Here is a 15,646-nt window from a genome sequence, read left to right as displayed (position 1 = left end):
TGTAATTATACTGTAGATCAAATGTGAAATAAAAATCTGGTATTATTACAGTTTTTGCACTTATTTGAAATTGCGTACATCGTTCACTATATATTGTGACGTCACATTGCAATGCATCCTTTATGACGTCACGTAATGACCGACGCAAGACAACTCTGAATTTCAGGGTTTGAATATTGTAACAATTTTAAAATCTTAAATGATTTTAAACACCAGTGGTTAGCCGAGGTTACGAACGCAAAAGTTGCACCACTCCTGTAAAGCCGCATTTAAACACTCCAATCCTTCTAATTCAGTGATCCATGGTTAAGCCGAAAACGTTTCACTGTTAAAACTATTTGTAAATATGTAAATTATATTGTTGCAATGCTCAACACTGTTGTATTGTTGTGTCTTGCCTGTCTTTGGTACAAGAAAGCAAATTCTCCCAAACTAAAAACATGGCAATGTTTTCTATTAATCCGATTTAGTATTATCTTGAATATATTGAAGATTTTAGGTTGACTTCCTTGATCTCATTTTTAATCTTACATATACATTAAGACCAATCATACAGGCAACATGTGTAATTGTGTATTCCTGCGTTACTACGATACCACAATGATACAAAAGGATTAGATTTATCCAAGGTCATGAACTTGACCACAGCTACAGTGCTACACATATACATTACAAGCGTTCATCCAAAGGGATATTTCTCATACAGTGTCAAGTAAGCTAAGTAACTGAAAAATTATGTTTCAATGCAATAAATGACCATGATAACGGCCTTAAAACGCAGTTTCTGGCTACGGGAAGTTTGCAAGTTCGTTCAACAAATTACACGTGTTTATTGGTTTCATGAGTGAATTTCCATGAAACTCATGAAAAACCGCAAAATACAATTAATTCCTATGATAGTGGTTTTGGTCTTTCTTTACCCACAACATAGTTTCTTTGAAACGCTTAGATTTACTATTTTCAAATTTGATGAAGTTCAAAAAAGTACCTAGTAACGGTACTGAATTGCTTTTACAATTAAGTGCCAATGCCAACTTATGCTTGTAAGCTACAGCACAGTATTTGTTTTAGAACAGCTGCTTAGTGACAGCTGGGTATAGGCAATTTCATAGGTAAAGTTGGTAATTAACAGATAAATTCAAGGGAAAACATTTTATGAAAAGTTTTTGTGACAAACTTTTATGTTGAAGCAAGTACTCGCTCAGTATCTCATATTTTACTCTAAGTAACTTAACAATTCAAAGAGAACAAAGCAACAGCACATAACTAGCAATGCGATATAATCGTACCCTACAGGGTAACAATAAATGAACACAAAGGGCAGCTGAAAGTTTTGCACAACAACGGATTCCAACAAATATCAAACAGAACACGCAGCATCATAGAAAACTGATAGAACGAGTTCACTGCAGCCATATAAACAATAGAAAATAGTTATAAAAAGCATATACAGTATATTAAAATAAGTTCGAAATGAAGTGATATAATAGCAAGGTTTTGCAATCTCATAACACCAATGTACAACAGAAACATCTTAACACTTTTATTGTGGCCAGAGGTTCAAGCACCTTCACAAAAAGTCCAACTCGCAAGGAACTGTTAACATTAGCTCAATTCTTTGTTGAGCAATGCTGCAGATTCTTGGTCCCTTCATGAAAACTTACCCATTACAATGGTTTCACTTGAATACATTTCATTTTGGCATTTCCGTCATCCCACCCACAAGTAAGTGACAATCCAAACACACTTCAACCTTTCTTTTGTGAGGCCACACCTCTGCAGTCACAATTTTGGATTGAACTCTGAAAACGCAATACATAGCCTCAAATCAATCCGAGAATTTACGTTATAAAATGTGTTTTTTTGGCTATTTTTTGCTACCCGAAACCCGTGTATTCAGACAGAATGTGAAAAAGATTTTTATCTAAAAAGTTTAAAAGATTTAGTCAAGTTGTACGCTATTCATACTTTTCAGCGTTTGTTTTTTACTCATTTATTGCATTTAGCCATATAGCATCATACAACACTGTCTTTTGTTGCTTCCGCTATACAGAATTACGTTAGACCAATTTTACGATACAAATTTAAAGTGTTAAAACTGTGCGGTAGACCAAATAAAGGTTATATCATAGAGCCTACTTATTGAGATCAAGATAATCATTGCAAAAGTTTGCAAAGCAGTGAAGCTATTCAGGACATTCAGGTGGGCCATAATCGCATCCGTCAGAAAAAAATAAGACTCTCTTCCTTGAGTGCAACACATTGCAAAATAGCTTTTTCAAGTCGCTTTGCTATTTTTTTGAGCTACGTTTAGAAATAATGGTGGTGAAATTTTGAGTTTTCCGAAGATGAATGTGAAACGATCAAAGAGCTTTGTAAAAGCTCTTAGTGTTATTGAATTGACAGTCGAATACCTTTGTAGAGAGAATCCTGGCCTTTATGTGGCTGGAAAAATGGTCACGTTCACCGTGAATAAGCTAAAAGACTTCCTCTGCATTGTTATTCATCGATCGCTGCGTATTGTTTAATCAGTTATTATGAAATATTTTCGGGAAAATCATAGAAAAAGCAACTATTCTGAACTTGTAGGCCACATGGCAACTACTTTTAAGTCTTGTTTGCAACATGAACATTAAGTCCATTCTTTATGTTTACCAGCATATAGATCACTTTCTAAAAGATCTTGATAGGTTAAGATTGAGTGAAGAACAAGCTTACAGGTTTCCCCCATATCAGCTTAATTGACGAAAGTTACTAAGAAAGGTGCAATGTCATAATGATGGCTGGTCATTGTTCAAGTGGCAAAGAAACTATCCTGATTTTGTGAGTTAAAAAACTTTTGCAAAAGAAATTTTTGATGTTGTATAGACCTTTGTCACAATCAACATGCGAAGCGTAGATGGCAGGCTACATGCTTGTTTTAGAATATCAATCAAACAAGTTGAATAGTTGGGTAGTTGAATTAACAAGCAACCATGAGCATGCAGTGAGCATCCAGGCCTGATGCTAATAGCGCAATGCAGGTTATCATAACAAGATTTATTAAATTACTATCGGTACCAATTGTCATTTTACGATAACAGAAATCCTTCTATTGTCAGACGTAATAAAAGCCTTCGCATCCCCTTCTTCAGATATCCTTGGGTTTGACTAAAAGAATGAGTTCTTGTGACGTATAAGAAAGTTGTATGAAAAGTATGTTGAAGTCGATCACAAAGTTAGAGGTATTTGATGAATATAGTTGGAATAGATTGTAAAAGTTGTTACCAATTAAAAAGTTGCTGTTGCAAGTAGTACCATATATCTGCTTGAAGTAAACAAAAAAGTTTGCTGTCTTAGAAGATGATTTGTTATCTGTTGGAAGTGCTGAACGATTCGTTGATTCCTCAAGGATTTCTATCAACAATCTCACACGTAAAACTATTCGACCATTTATTTGACTGTTAAACGTTTGATATCCCAATGAGTTATGTCAACAATCTTTCCAAAGTCTCGTGAAAAGTCATGTGAAAGAAATAGAGAGAATGTGACAACTTTAAAGAAATGATGTTTTTACAAATTTCTTGCAATTATGATTTTTTTGAGTGATTTACATTGTGTAAATAACTTCTAACACTTTACTACTTAGATGTTTTGCAAATAACACACCTTGTAAGTTTGAAAGAATTCTGGTCTTATTAAAGTACATGAAAACTAGGCAAAGTCTAGCATCACAAGGGGTATACTTAGAAGTGTGAGTGATTTTTTTGCTTGTGTTATTTAAAAAAAATATATATAACAAAATACTTGTTTTTTTTATGCAAACAATCTGTCTGAAATTTAAATTATAAAATAAAATTTGTACTTCTGCTTTTCTGAAATGTATGTTCTGAAATAATCAAGACATCGATAAGTTACCAAATAAAACTTCGTCACTAAACTGTTCATTAAAGTCATCTTTTGACCTGACCAATGATACAAAAGAATGCGTAGTGTGGTAAAATAATCAAAAAAATTTGCATGGAATGATTGGAAATATATAGTATAAAAAAAAACGAAAAAAAAAGATTGCAAAAAAAACAATAAAATAACGACGACTAAATAAACCTTTTTAACCATCCCTAGGTATACCATAATATAAAAACTATGAGAAAAAAACTGATTGCATTTTCGGAATCGGCACCCCGGATACACTCCAAAATAGGTGAAACACTGCAGGCAGTCAGGCACCAAATTTTGTATTGGCTAGTGTTAATACTTCTGTTCAAATATACGCACTTTTTATTTGAGAATGATCATGAACAATTGAACATGTGTTTAGTTTACCAATAAAAGCCTTAAAGTCATTTTAACTCTGGTTCTGGTAAGTCGGGTCATACTAAAGAACATGGCTTAGTCATTGCTTTTCAGGGTTATTCCTTTTTTTATAACTTATGTTGAACAAAGTGAAAGATTTCTCCCAGATGCTACAAAAACGGAAATGTTTGAAGCACTATTTGGATGGCTGATATGATACAACAGAAGCACCATGACAAAGTAATCACGCTAGTATAGAGCAAATACATCAAATTCTTGCGCAGTCAAAATCCACAATGGTGGTGGGTGAAATCCATTGTTAAGTAATTTAAGTATTATTGCTGCACAGCCTATTCTTGTAACACAAAAAGTCTGAAAATATCGGACTCGGCGCAGTTCCACTCATATGCAAAAGTGTTTGGAACAGGTTAAAGAAAAAAATCTTCGAAGTGCAAGATGCTGCAAACGTTCAAGCCAAGCAACTCATATCTACAGAAACTGGTGAATTTTTTTAAACATTTTTAGACAAAGTTTTGTTTTAACAACAACACCTGGTTCCACTAACAGAAAGAAGATCTTGGCCATTTGTGAGAATAACAGTCAATGTGAAACTTTAAATGGAGCCGATGACAAACTAGAATTAAAAAGTATGAGCTAAGTCATACACTTACCCGGACAAAACGCCTTTATGATAATGGTCTCGTGTTGAAGGCACAATTGTGTGAAGGGGGGCAGAAATTAGATGATCAGGTGCAAGAATTGTCTGAAATAAAGAGATTGGAAATAGTTATTTTGCAATGTATAAGAATGTGGGTTTTAGGTAGACTTGAATCTGGAACAAACTTTCACATTTTACGTTTTGTTATTGAATTTCATGTGATGATGTTGCATCATTGTACACAGACACTTTTTACAATTGCGATAATAACATAAACGTTTCCAGTACGCATGAGTGGCTTGTAGAATAAGTTTAAAGCAAGGTAAGGCTTGCTGTTACTTTTTATATTAGCACCGCTGCACCAGTTTTCTTAAAAATGTGAAGTAGATCTTTTTTTATTACGAAAGAAGGTGAAAGAGAGATGTTTTTTGGCTTTCAAGAATGAGATTTTGTAAAGATAAAAGATAAAAATGGATGCAAATACAAAACACATTGCACATAGCAGCGACAGCACCAAACAATCACGCAGGGCCTAGTCTAGGTGCTACCTGTCACCAAGCCACAGCAATAGCTTTACCTCAATAAACAACTCAGTTAAAGAGCTAGGCATTTAAACATAAAAAGGTCTGTACAAGCAATAAACCATCGAATCAATCAACAGCGTTTCAACCAATCAAAACATTTTACAAACTAAACTAAAGGGTCACAATTAGACGGTAGCCACTTAAAAATGATCTGGTTGGTTGGCAACGTCATTGCATTCACTGGGATTTGACCTGTTTAAGTGGCTATCAGTTAAAGTACATTAGCATACAAGTAATTCTTCAACAGCTTAACCATGTTTGATCAGCTGTAACCTTTCTCATGAACCACTTCCATTTTGTTTTGCCTTTTGTTTTTGCTAGTACTTCTGGCATGCTTTTCATTCCCGTGATTTTCTTGACACTGTCAAAATATTTTATTTTTTGTCGTCCTTTTATTCGTTTGCCTCGCACCATCAGAGTCATCGTTAAACTTTCCAAAGAGTTGCTTCTTGCTATATGTCCGAAATATCCCAATTGTCTAATTTTGGTGTTGTTAATTTGATTCCAGCAAAAGTTTAAAGAAAATGAAGGGGTGTACCAGCAAAATGTATCAGCATCATGAGCCAATCCTACAGATGTTTGCTGGTATATTTTGCTGGTACACCCCCTTCATTTTCTTTAAACTTTGGTTGTTTGCACTGAAAGGTTATTTCATTATTTGTTATTAACTTTGCGCTGAAAAGTGGCATAACAATTATCTGAGATGGATTCAAAATACAAGAAATTGGATACAAGCGGCACAAATATGCATTAAAATTCAAGGAAAATGAAGTGAAAATCAATTTTTAAAGAAATAAAAAAAAAATAGTCAAAAGTCATGCAGTTTTCACTTTGTGTGGAGCTACATGTACTTGAAAAGTTACTGATATTTTTTTATTCACTTGTTGATTTAAGCATATCATTTTATATGCTCTGTGGATCCTTCTCTTGCATCATTGGCCAATCCTATATATGTTAGCTGGTAAACCCTTCCAAGAGCTTGATAAGTTCAAGATTTTTTATTGCACTTTTAAGCTGCTAAGATGGAAATATTTACAATTTATTATTACAAATTAATCTAAAATTTACATTTACAGTACAACGCATATCACTTTTTAGTAAACAAGTTAGAGCAGTTATGAGTTATATTTGATAAAATGCCAACAGCTAATTTTTTACACAAACATATTCGATCAATAAGAAAAGTTTAAAAATACCAAAACAAATTTTAGTCATAGTACAGATGATAATAACGACTTACTTTCTTTACACACTTTCCACACACTTTCCTCTTACACATGTGACATGTGTATGGCCATACAAAAATTCCAAACTTTTTAATGTGGCATCGGAAACAAACCTAAAAATAATATTCTCATTTAGTGTCAGGTAGAATGATTCTGATCTCCACAGACAAGTACGTTGTGAAACCAGCAGCACCATCGACAACATCTGCCAACTAACAGTCACTCATTGTTTTCTTTGATATGCATCATTTACAAAGAGTTCAGAAATATATTTGAATAGATCAAAATGTCATTGCACCTATTTTTAACTTAACTGCCACAAATTCAGATTCAATAAATCAGTTGTTGCCTGACCACCATTCAATGGGCAACAAAACATTACTGCGATTCAGAAGTACAAAAACATCAATAACGTGCAATTGGGCTGTTTATGCTCGACAAGCCATAATCATTTTTAAACATTTTCAGGTTTTGGATATATCTTGTAGTTAGCAAAGTTCAAATGTTAAACGTTTCTGTTAATGATATGTAACGAGAGTAAAACATGTTCAAAATATCTACGGAGTTAGAATTGTTACATTCAGGAATAACATACACAGAGCACTAGTTCAAAAAATAACTTTTTATAAGTTTGAAGTCTTACTGTGTCAAAGGATTGTATTTACTATAAACTGTTTTTCGTAAAATATTTTTAAGGAATATTTACATTTACAAGTTCTGCAAGCCTCTAAAATTTCCCATAATTTCAACTGCCGGTATTTTTCAAACCATATATACAAATTATACATGTTTCAGAATATTTTATTAAAAAAAAAACACGACGACTCGGTGAAGTTAAAAAGGAAATATCACACCTTAAACGCAGCGATTGATCAGTTTAAGTATATGGTAACCTTTATACCCTGACCAAGAAGTTGTTCTATAATAAGTATATCTTTAAGTATACTTTAAGTAAACACTTTAAGTATACAAGTATACTTAAAGTGTATTATATTAAGTATACTTAAAGCATTTAAGTATACTTAAAGCACACACTTTAAGTATATCTTCTGCTAGTTATGAAGCCTGTTGTAGCAAATCATATAAATCACAATGCTATTTAGTAGAATAAAATGCTGTGTTGTATAAATACAGCTCAACTCTGAGGTGCACTAATTCTGGAGGAAAGCTTAGTAATTTGATCTGGCTGTGATTGCACTGACCCCAAAACTAGTACACAAAAATCTTTCAGGTGCTACAAGAGCAACTCATGTAAGTTGACAAAAGATCCAAACATAGAATTTACGTTCTGTCAAATTCCACAATGTGCATTATAGTGACATAACTACTTTTATTTGAGTTTCAAGCATTTATGACGTAACAGTGGTTTTCGCTTGGATGGCCAACAAATTGAAAAGTAGGAACAGTCTAGTAGCACCTAGGCATGATTTTAAAAAACCATCTGTTAAAATTTTGTCATTTTTTAGGTCTTAATTTGTCTTAATAAGTCTGTGCTTGTCGTCGTTATCATCGTGTGAGCCCTTGGGGCCGAGGGTCTATCCTTTTATCATCCCACATTCACAATATTTCCCGGACTACACTGGAAGGCCAGACATCAAAATTCATCATGATTATATTGATTCAACGTCTGCAGATGCAAAATCAAACTAAAAATGACTGAATGAATTTTGCTGTCTGGGAGGCAACTAGAGAGCAGCCAGTCTTTGGTTTAATCATCCATGACACGCAGGCCTTCCACTCCGTTCGGTGGCTTGAAGATGGCACAGTCATTGATATAGTGGTCTGCGGTCTGTTCCCCTGCACCACATTCACAGGAGGAGGAAGATACCATTCTCCATTGGTGCATGTTTGAGCGAAAAATCCTGACATCCGTACAAAGACGGTTGAGGCGCACCCATGCCTGTATTTGCAGTGTCAGGCCGATGGGGCGTGTGTCGGCATAGGAGATGAATAAATGGTGTCTGGTGGTACTTGACTTTCATTCAGAATTCTATTTATGGTTCGCCCAAGTAATCACAGAAATGTCTCCTTTATCAGCTTCGTTAATCAGAAGTTGAGCGGCTTGTTTTGATTTCAGTTGACCGGGGTGCACATTTGGGGAACAGAAAGCTCGTAGCGGATAAGATGGTTATTGGTTAGGCTCCAGTAACCATCGGCCAAAAGACAGAGAGGCTTCTTCACGACGAAGCTCAGCACTCAGCAGGTTGGATGTCAGCAAAAAGTGGGGAGATTGTCCAATGATGTGGGATGCAGGCAAGTGGTCAATGTGCGCATGGTGCTGCTTATAGCAGTGTTGCAGTGAGCACGTCGGCACCAATCAAGTGCACAGTACTCTGCTGAAGAGTAAACAAGGGCTAAGGCTGCTATACGCAAAAGCCCTTGCCCCCTAGCTACTCAAACCCTTGTCCCCTGGCCGGAGCTTGCCAGGTGCTTGAGTAGAGCAGTGCGGAATGTCAGTTTCTTGCGTAGTGACACCAAATGGTGGCGGTATGTGAGCGATCTGTCTAATGTCACTCCGAGATACCTTGGTTCAGGGCAGAAAGACAGAGGTTTTCCATTATTCCGGACATGTATCTCAGGATCAGCTTCCTGATTGTGTAGATCAGTGTTTCCCAAACTTTTTTTTAATAGCACCCCCTGGACAAGGAACAGAGTATTAAAAGCCCCCTTCGACAAAAAAGTAAAACCAATAATTAAAGAAAACCTAATTATGATGTCACAAAGTTAAAAGAAATGGAATTCGCATTCCTGAAACAGTGGGTAAACTCAAAACTCGCTCAATCAAAATACTCTCGGATTGTAAGATCAGATTTGCGTAATCGCAGTTGTTCAAAGTAAGTCATGCGTTACGAACTTACGACTTCAACAAACTTGTAAGGCACTGCAAAGCGACATTGCCAATATAATTGCCACAATATCTGCCACAGAGCTCTTATAGTCACCGTCTTCTTTTGTATTACTTTGAAGCGAAACATGACAAAATGCTTTGCAATCCTCTTCTTGTAACTGCCCCGATTTACTCTCAGCGCCCCCCAATCGCTCACTTTATAGCCAGTGCCCCCTTCATGGTTACAAACGCCCCAAGGAGGGGCTGGCGCCCACTTTGGGAACCACTGGTGTAAATGGAAAAGTGCTGCAACCGTTTTACTTTCGCTGAGTTTCAGTCGCCAGTTCTGGAGGTAAGCTGAAAGAGTTTTCATGTCCTGGCTCAAGGTGTCTTCTAGGTTTTTTGTTGATATTTATATACTAGGCCTATTCATTTTTTGCCTTTTATTTCTGAGTACAAGTGGTACACAAACACTGCACAAAACTTCCAAATGGTATGTACAGTAAATTAAAGCAGGTTTGGGAACCATTGGCATGTTAGAAAGTGAACAACCTTCTTACCGTATTGCTCATTAAATCAGTAGTTAGAGAGCCCAGCCTAGTTGAATTAGACTTTTGAGTATAAGAGGTTTGGAATTATTAAATCTCAGTGTTTTCGTCAAGAAAAGCCGATTCTTGTGTTGTTCTAATGGTGCGTTTTGGGCTATAGTTCCAAAGAAAACTAGGCTTTTCTAGTGATTTCAAAACATTAACTTAAGATATATTTTGGCCAGTATCAAATGTCTATGAACTAAGATTTTAGCAAAAGTTGAATAATGAATAACTCTGGATCCTTTTAGTCCGGATCTAGGAGTCTAAAAGCTTGAACGATGGCATCCTCAGGATCGATATCTGAGTTGTATAAAGATAAGTTAAGTGGCTGTTAGCAACTTCTTTTTCTCGCTTTATTCCCACTTTAACTTGGGTCGTTTGTGCAGATTTCAGTCCTCCAAATCACTCCATCAGCAACATCTTCCTCCTTCACTCACACTATTTCCATATCTTCTTTCACACAATCTCTGCATCTTTTCGGCCTTCCTCGCTTTCTTTTACCAACTTCTAATTGCCTCATTCTTTTTCTGACATAATCTCCGTCTCTCCTTATGACGTGACCCAATGAAGAACAATAAGTTAAAAATAGAAAAACTAAACGCTTGATATTACGAAGTCATAGTGCTCCAGTTTTCTATCAAAATGAACCAAGCAGGAATAGATTTGTTTAATACAGGAGTGACGAACCTTTTTGCGGTCGCGGGCCACTTTGTCAATTACACATGAGTAACCGAGCCACACAACTTTTTAATCGTGACCTACTATGAAATCTTTTAGAAGCGACTCAAGATATTATTTATGAAAAGTAACAAACGGCAGATGAAAGTAATAAAACCCACACAGTTGAAATTATCTTACGCAGAATCGAAACATACAACAGTCAAAAATAAAAACAAATCAACTTGAGTAAAAAGGATAGAGCAACAGTACTTGCACTGATAATGAAGACAGTTCAATTTTCGAAGCGTTTGTTTTCATATGAGTATGATTTCTTCTTTTTTTGGCTCTATCCTTTTTGCTCAAATCGGCTAAATGTTTCAACCATTATGTTCCGAAAAACAAATCAGTTAATGAAATTTCTTTTTCAAACAACAAACAAAAGCCCATGCGAATCATACAGCTGAAACTATCTAATGCAGCATTGAAGCATAAAATATTAAAAAATAACATTGAAGCATTGAATTTTTTTGCTTAGTGGGATTTTTGGAAAGTTTTTTGCTTGACAAAGCGTCCAATATTAGGTCGAACAGATGATGTAGCAACTCTCAACTGCATACTAAGATTTTCATCTGTTAGCCTCGATTTGTAGCGACTTTCTGTAAAGTACATTTTAGAAAAGAACTGTTCGCATAGGTACGTGCTGCCGAAATCAGATGACCATTTGACAGCGTGAGCTCTCGTTTGGAAACTCTTCCTTTGATAAACAACACGATAAAATTTAAGCAACGGGTTGTTCACATACATCGCTTTTACGCATGTCATCACTCTGTAGTTTTATGAGTTCAAGTTGGAGCTCATAGGGTGCAGAAGCAGGTGTAACATTGAAGGGGATAGAAAAGACATCAAGCTCCAGTTCGTTGTTTTTGATATCCTGAAATCTAACATTAAAACTTTCCAAGATTTGAACATTCCACAAAGAATTTTGTGCGGCCACGTTTTGCGGGCCGCACAAAATTCTTTGACCGGTCGCAGGTTCGTCACCTCTGGTTTAATAGGTTGGGTAAACATTGACACTTGAAATAGTTTTCTTTATGCCAATTATTCTGACAATTTGAATTTTTTTTATGATTGTAGCCTATCATTGTATAAAAAAAATGTGTTTGTAAGTTTTTGGCTAACTTTGGGACAATAATATCGCATCTTAAGTCAGATTTTTTCTATCATGTCTAGTTTTTGAGATACTGAGATTTTGTTTGAATTTTTTTGCAATGGTGTCACACTGCAAGGGATTGGTTACTTTAGGGATCCTTATTCCTTAACCTTGGGGAACTGTGTGGAACCGATGGATAGATCCTGCCCTTCTGCTAAAAACCATACACACTGTGCCAGAGGGTAGCTGTAGTCCTAAACAGGTCGCTCAGTTACCATCAACATTTGCACTAACTACATGAAAAGATCTCATCATGCACAGCTTTGTTGACTGGTCCGCTCTGGCTGCCCTGACAAAGTTAATACCTTGCACAGTGCACACAGCAACAATTTCACTAGTCTAAGCTCCAGGAGAATACTGTGGATCTGTCTGGAGTCGCTGTGCCCACTGCCATCAAATTGACACTGCCATAAATGACGCCTTGTGTATTGTGATCGGATGCCTGCAACCTACACCATTGGATAATCTCCTTATCCTTGCACGTATCCAACCAATTGAGCTTTGTAGCGAAGAAGTCTTCTTGTCTTTTTTCTTGTCATGCAATATATTCTAACCACTTGCTCCACTCAAAGCTCTATGAGTCTGCAAGTGAGTAAAATCGGTGATCGAAATAAAGACACCTATTTGTACAGGCCGCGCTACATACTCTTGAAACCACTAAAATCCAATCTATCAGTGCGGCTGCCTGGGCAGACCACTGATGGAGCTTGGAGGGGAAGAACAACTCCACAAAACTATAATGCTTCATCCCTACTCAACCGGAATGCTTTTGCCAAGAAGGGCATGGTTGCGGTTTAACTGCTAGCGCACTGGCATTGGACTATTCATCTCCAACATGCACCAATGGGGGATGGGCATTGGGCAGCATATGCAATCTTTAAGTGTGGCCAGGAGGAAAAAACTGCAGACTACACTATCAGTAGGGGTAGGCTGTACATATGGTTAAAAAAGTTATCATTCTGGATCATTTCGGTGACACCCCTATTTTGAAGTATCTTGTCTCCTGAGCATTTTAAGCCATAATTCAATAAATTTGGAGAAAAACTGAGGCAGTGCCGGCAAAAACGGTGTCCGGAATGCATAAAATCGAAAATGACACTTTTAACGTTAATAATGCATTTAATACAGTATATAATGTCGCCATAAGCCAGCAATTGGCTTTACTGTTTACAGTGGTGACATTCAAGATGGTCATTGTTTACAGCAGTGGTTCTCAGAGGGGTGGAATCAGCCCCTGGAGGGGGGGGGGGGCATTTTGATTTTGCAGGGGGGGTATGATTACCTCGGCTTAAGGGTAAACGATTTCGTCAAAGAGCTCGTATCTTCGTGGTAGCATTTCCTACCTCATACCTGGTGGAAAAGGGATTCAGCTGTGTTGTTCTGCTACATACCAAACAGGGAAACCCACTTGACATATCCATACGAGGTGATCTTCGAATGTTTCTCACTGGCTTTACACCGGATGTGAAGAAATTGGCACTTTGTCACCGAGCCCAGGATTCATACTGACTACCAGTAGGCCTATAGGGCTCGCAAATATATATTTGCTTTTTATCAAATATAGTTACTACTTACTAGTCTCAAAAACCCTTACAGCCTGTTTCACCCTAAAAGGGTGAAAACAGAAATATAATTGTATTTGAATAAGGACCTTCTGATGATCCCCTTTTAGGGTAAAACAGGCTGTAAGGGTTTTAGAGACTGGTAACTAGCCTATATTTGATGTAATTATATCGTTCTGCTTGGCTTTTTGCTTTGCATTGAGCACTTTTTGTAGTATTAATAGTATATATATTGTTTTATATTCGCTTTCGTAATTAACCGTTTTTGTTGGGGGTAGTAAAATTTTGCCAGTTCATAAAGGGGGCGTTGGGCCAAAAAAGGTTGAGAAACACTGGTTTACAGTCTTGCAAACTCGAAGAGAGTATTAGAGCCGCACTTTCGCCGGCACTCACATAATTACTCCGCCAGATTCCAACTAGACTTACGCAAAAGTGATATTTTTTACTTAAATAAACAAATATAGACTCTCGCCAACATCTTCGTTCCTGGATCGTTGTAGATCAGCATCTCCCAGTTCTTGATTAATTATCATTGTCATATGTAAAATGCAATGCAATCAATATGTCTTCTTCTAATGGAATTTCTAGAAGGTCACTCACGGAGTCACACTGTTTAGTTAGAATCAAGGTCAGGTTCAGTTTCGCCTTGTTCTTCCGTGTTAATCGGATTTACTTTGAACAAATTTGGCCCAGTCACTCATCCAGTCACTCATCCAGTCACTCGGATTCCTGTGGCAGTAAATATTTTGTTGGAGCAGCTTACTGATCTTTTGGTCAATGATCGACATGGAGAATATTAGCATTGCTGAATATTGAATGGAGAATATTGAATAATAGCCAAGGCAGTGTGCAGGTCCGGTAATATTTGTACAAGCTCTGTTAGAGTGTTTTTTCAACCATAATTAAAATTGGAAGTGTGAAACGGTAAGAAAACCATGCAAGCACTTTCAATCCCAACACAACAAAGTCACTCTGCAAATATATGCGGAAAGTTTGCACCAATTGATTATTCGACTTTGTGCTTTCGAGCAATGACTTATATTCCGGAATGTGATACAAGATCGTTGCTGCTGTGCATCCAAGCTTCCCAAATCTCCTCTCCTTGAATTGGCTATGCTTCTTCGATATTCCAGATTCAACGACCTTGTCAAACAATTCGAATTGTGATGACTTATGACCATCATTCGCTGCCAGTTTAGATAGAGCTTCCAAAGCAGCAAATACAACACTCTTGCTGGAGGGGAGAAATGATTTTAATGCGGGTATGTGAGCAATAAAATCTTCCGCATGTGGACTTTTTGCTCGTATTCCAACATTACATTTAAATTACCATGATCGAAGACTTTGCAAGTATGACTGACGCAAAGTAAATGCAAAGGTATATGGTTTGACCCTAGCGTAGCTGCAATGGATTCCTCGATGCCAAGATTTTTGCTGACATAATCTGTCTTTATTGAAGTACCGTAACTTTTTCCCATAGATCAATTGGTGAAACATTTCTATTGCTCGCCAAACACAATCGACAAAACTGCTCCACAATTAATCTTGTGATGTTTTCTCTGGTTTCCACTGCAAACGATAGAGGTCTTAATCGAAATGGTTTACCACCACTGAACTTCATTATTATGGATGTCCGTTCTCCTATAATTCTTCTTCCTGTGGTACTATCATAATGTATTGTTATTGTTTCTTCGTCATGCGCATCCAACATTGCAAGGGCACAATTTTTCTTGCTTTGAATCGCTTGTAAATGTTTTATACCATCAATGACTCGTAGAGAAGGCAACACATGCTTGTAGGATTCATAGTCCGTTGATAGACGAGATGTTTTTGACATAGTTCCATCTGTTGGAGGCACATATCCTGGAACATCATCGACCTTGAGGTAATATGTATGGTTGTAAAAAGTCATTGAGATGGTTTTGAAAGCTTGCCATGATTGCTTAAATGTGATGCCCGCTTTGCTACATGTGGTTGCAAGTACCAATTTAATATCTGAAGTGAAATTGCAAAATTTGCGTATAGGTGTGTACTTTTCTCAAGACTGCATTTGG

The 15,646-nt window shown here is 36.8% G+C and overlaps 1 protein-coding gene across 1 annotated transcript in view; it reads right to left on the bottom strand.

The window, feature by feature from the left end:
- Positions 1–557: 557 nt before the first annotated feature.
- Positions 558–15,646, bottom strand: part of LOC145782571 (protein spire homolog 1-like) — a 118,033-nt gene continuing 102,944 nt past the window's right edge. The window contains exons 11-13 of the mRNA XM_082594382.1: positions 6,758–6,856; positions 4,947–5,038; positions 558–1,802 (exon numbers count right to left, since the gene is read on the bottom strand). Coding sequence (XP_082450508.1) covers positions 1,694–1,802; positions 4,947–5,038; positions 6,758–6,856 — 300 coding nt within the window. The 3' untranslated portion in view covers positions 558–1,693. The remainder of the gene's footprint in view (positions 1,803–4,946; positions 5,039–6,757; positions 6,857–15,646) is intronic.

Source organism: Aplidium turbinatum, chromosome 13, assembly GCF_918807975.1.
Source record: "Aplidium turbinatum chromosome 13, kaAplTurb1.1, whole genome shotgun sequence".
NCBI lineage: Eukaryota > Metazoa > Chordata > Ascidiacea > Aplousobranchia > Polyclinidae > Aplidium > Aplidium turbinatum.
Note: the sequence above shows the minus strand (reverse complement) of the source record. Positions and strands in the feature narration are given on the sequence as shown.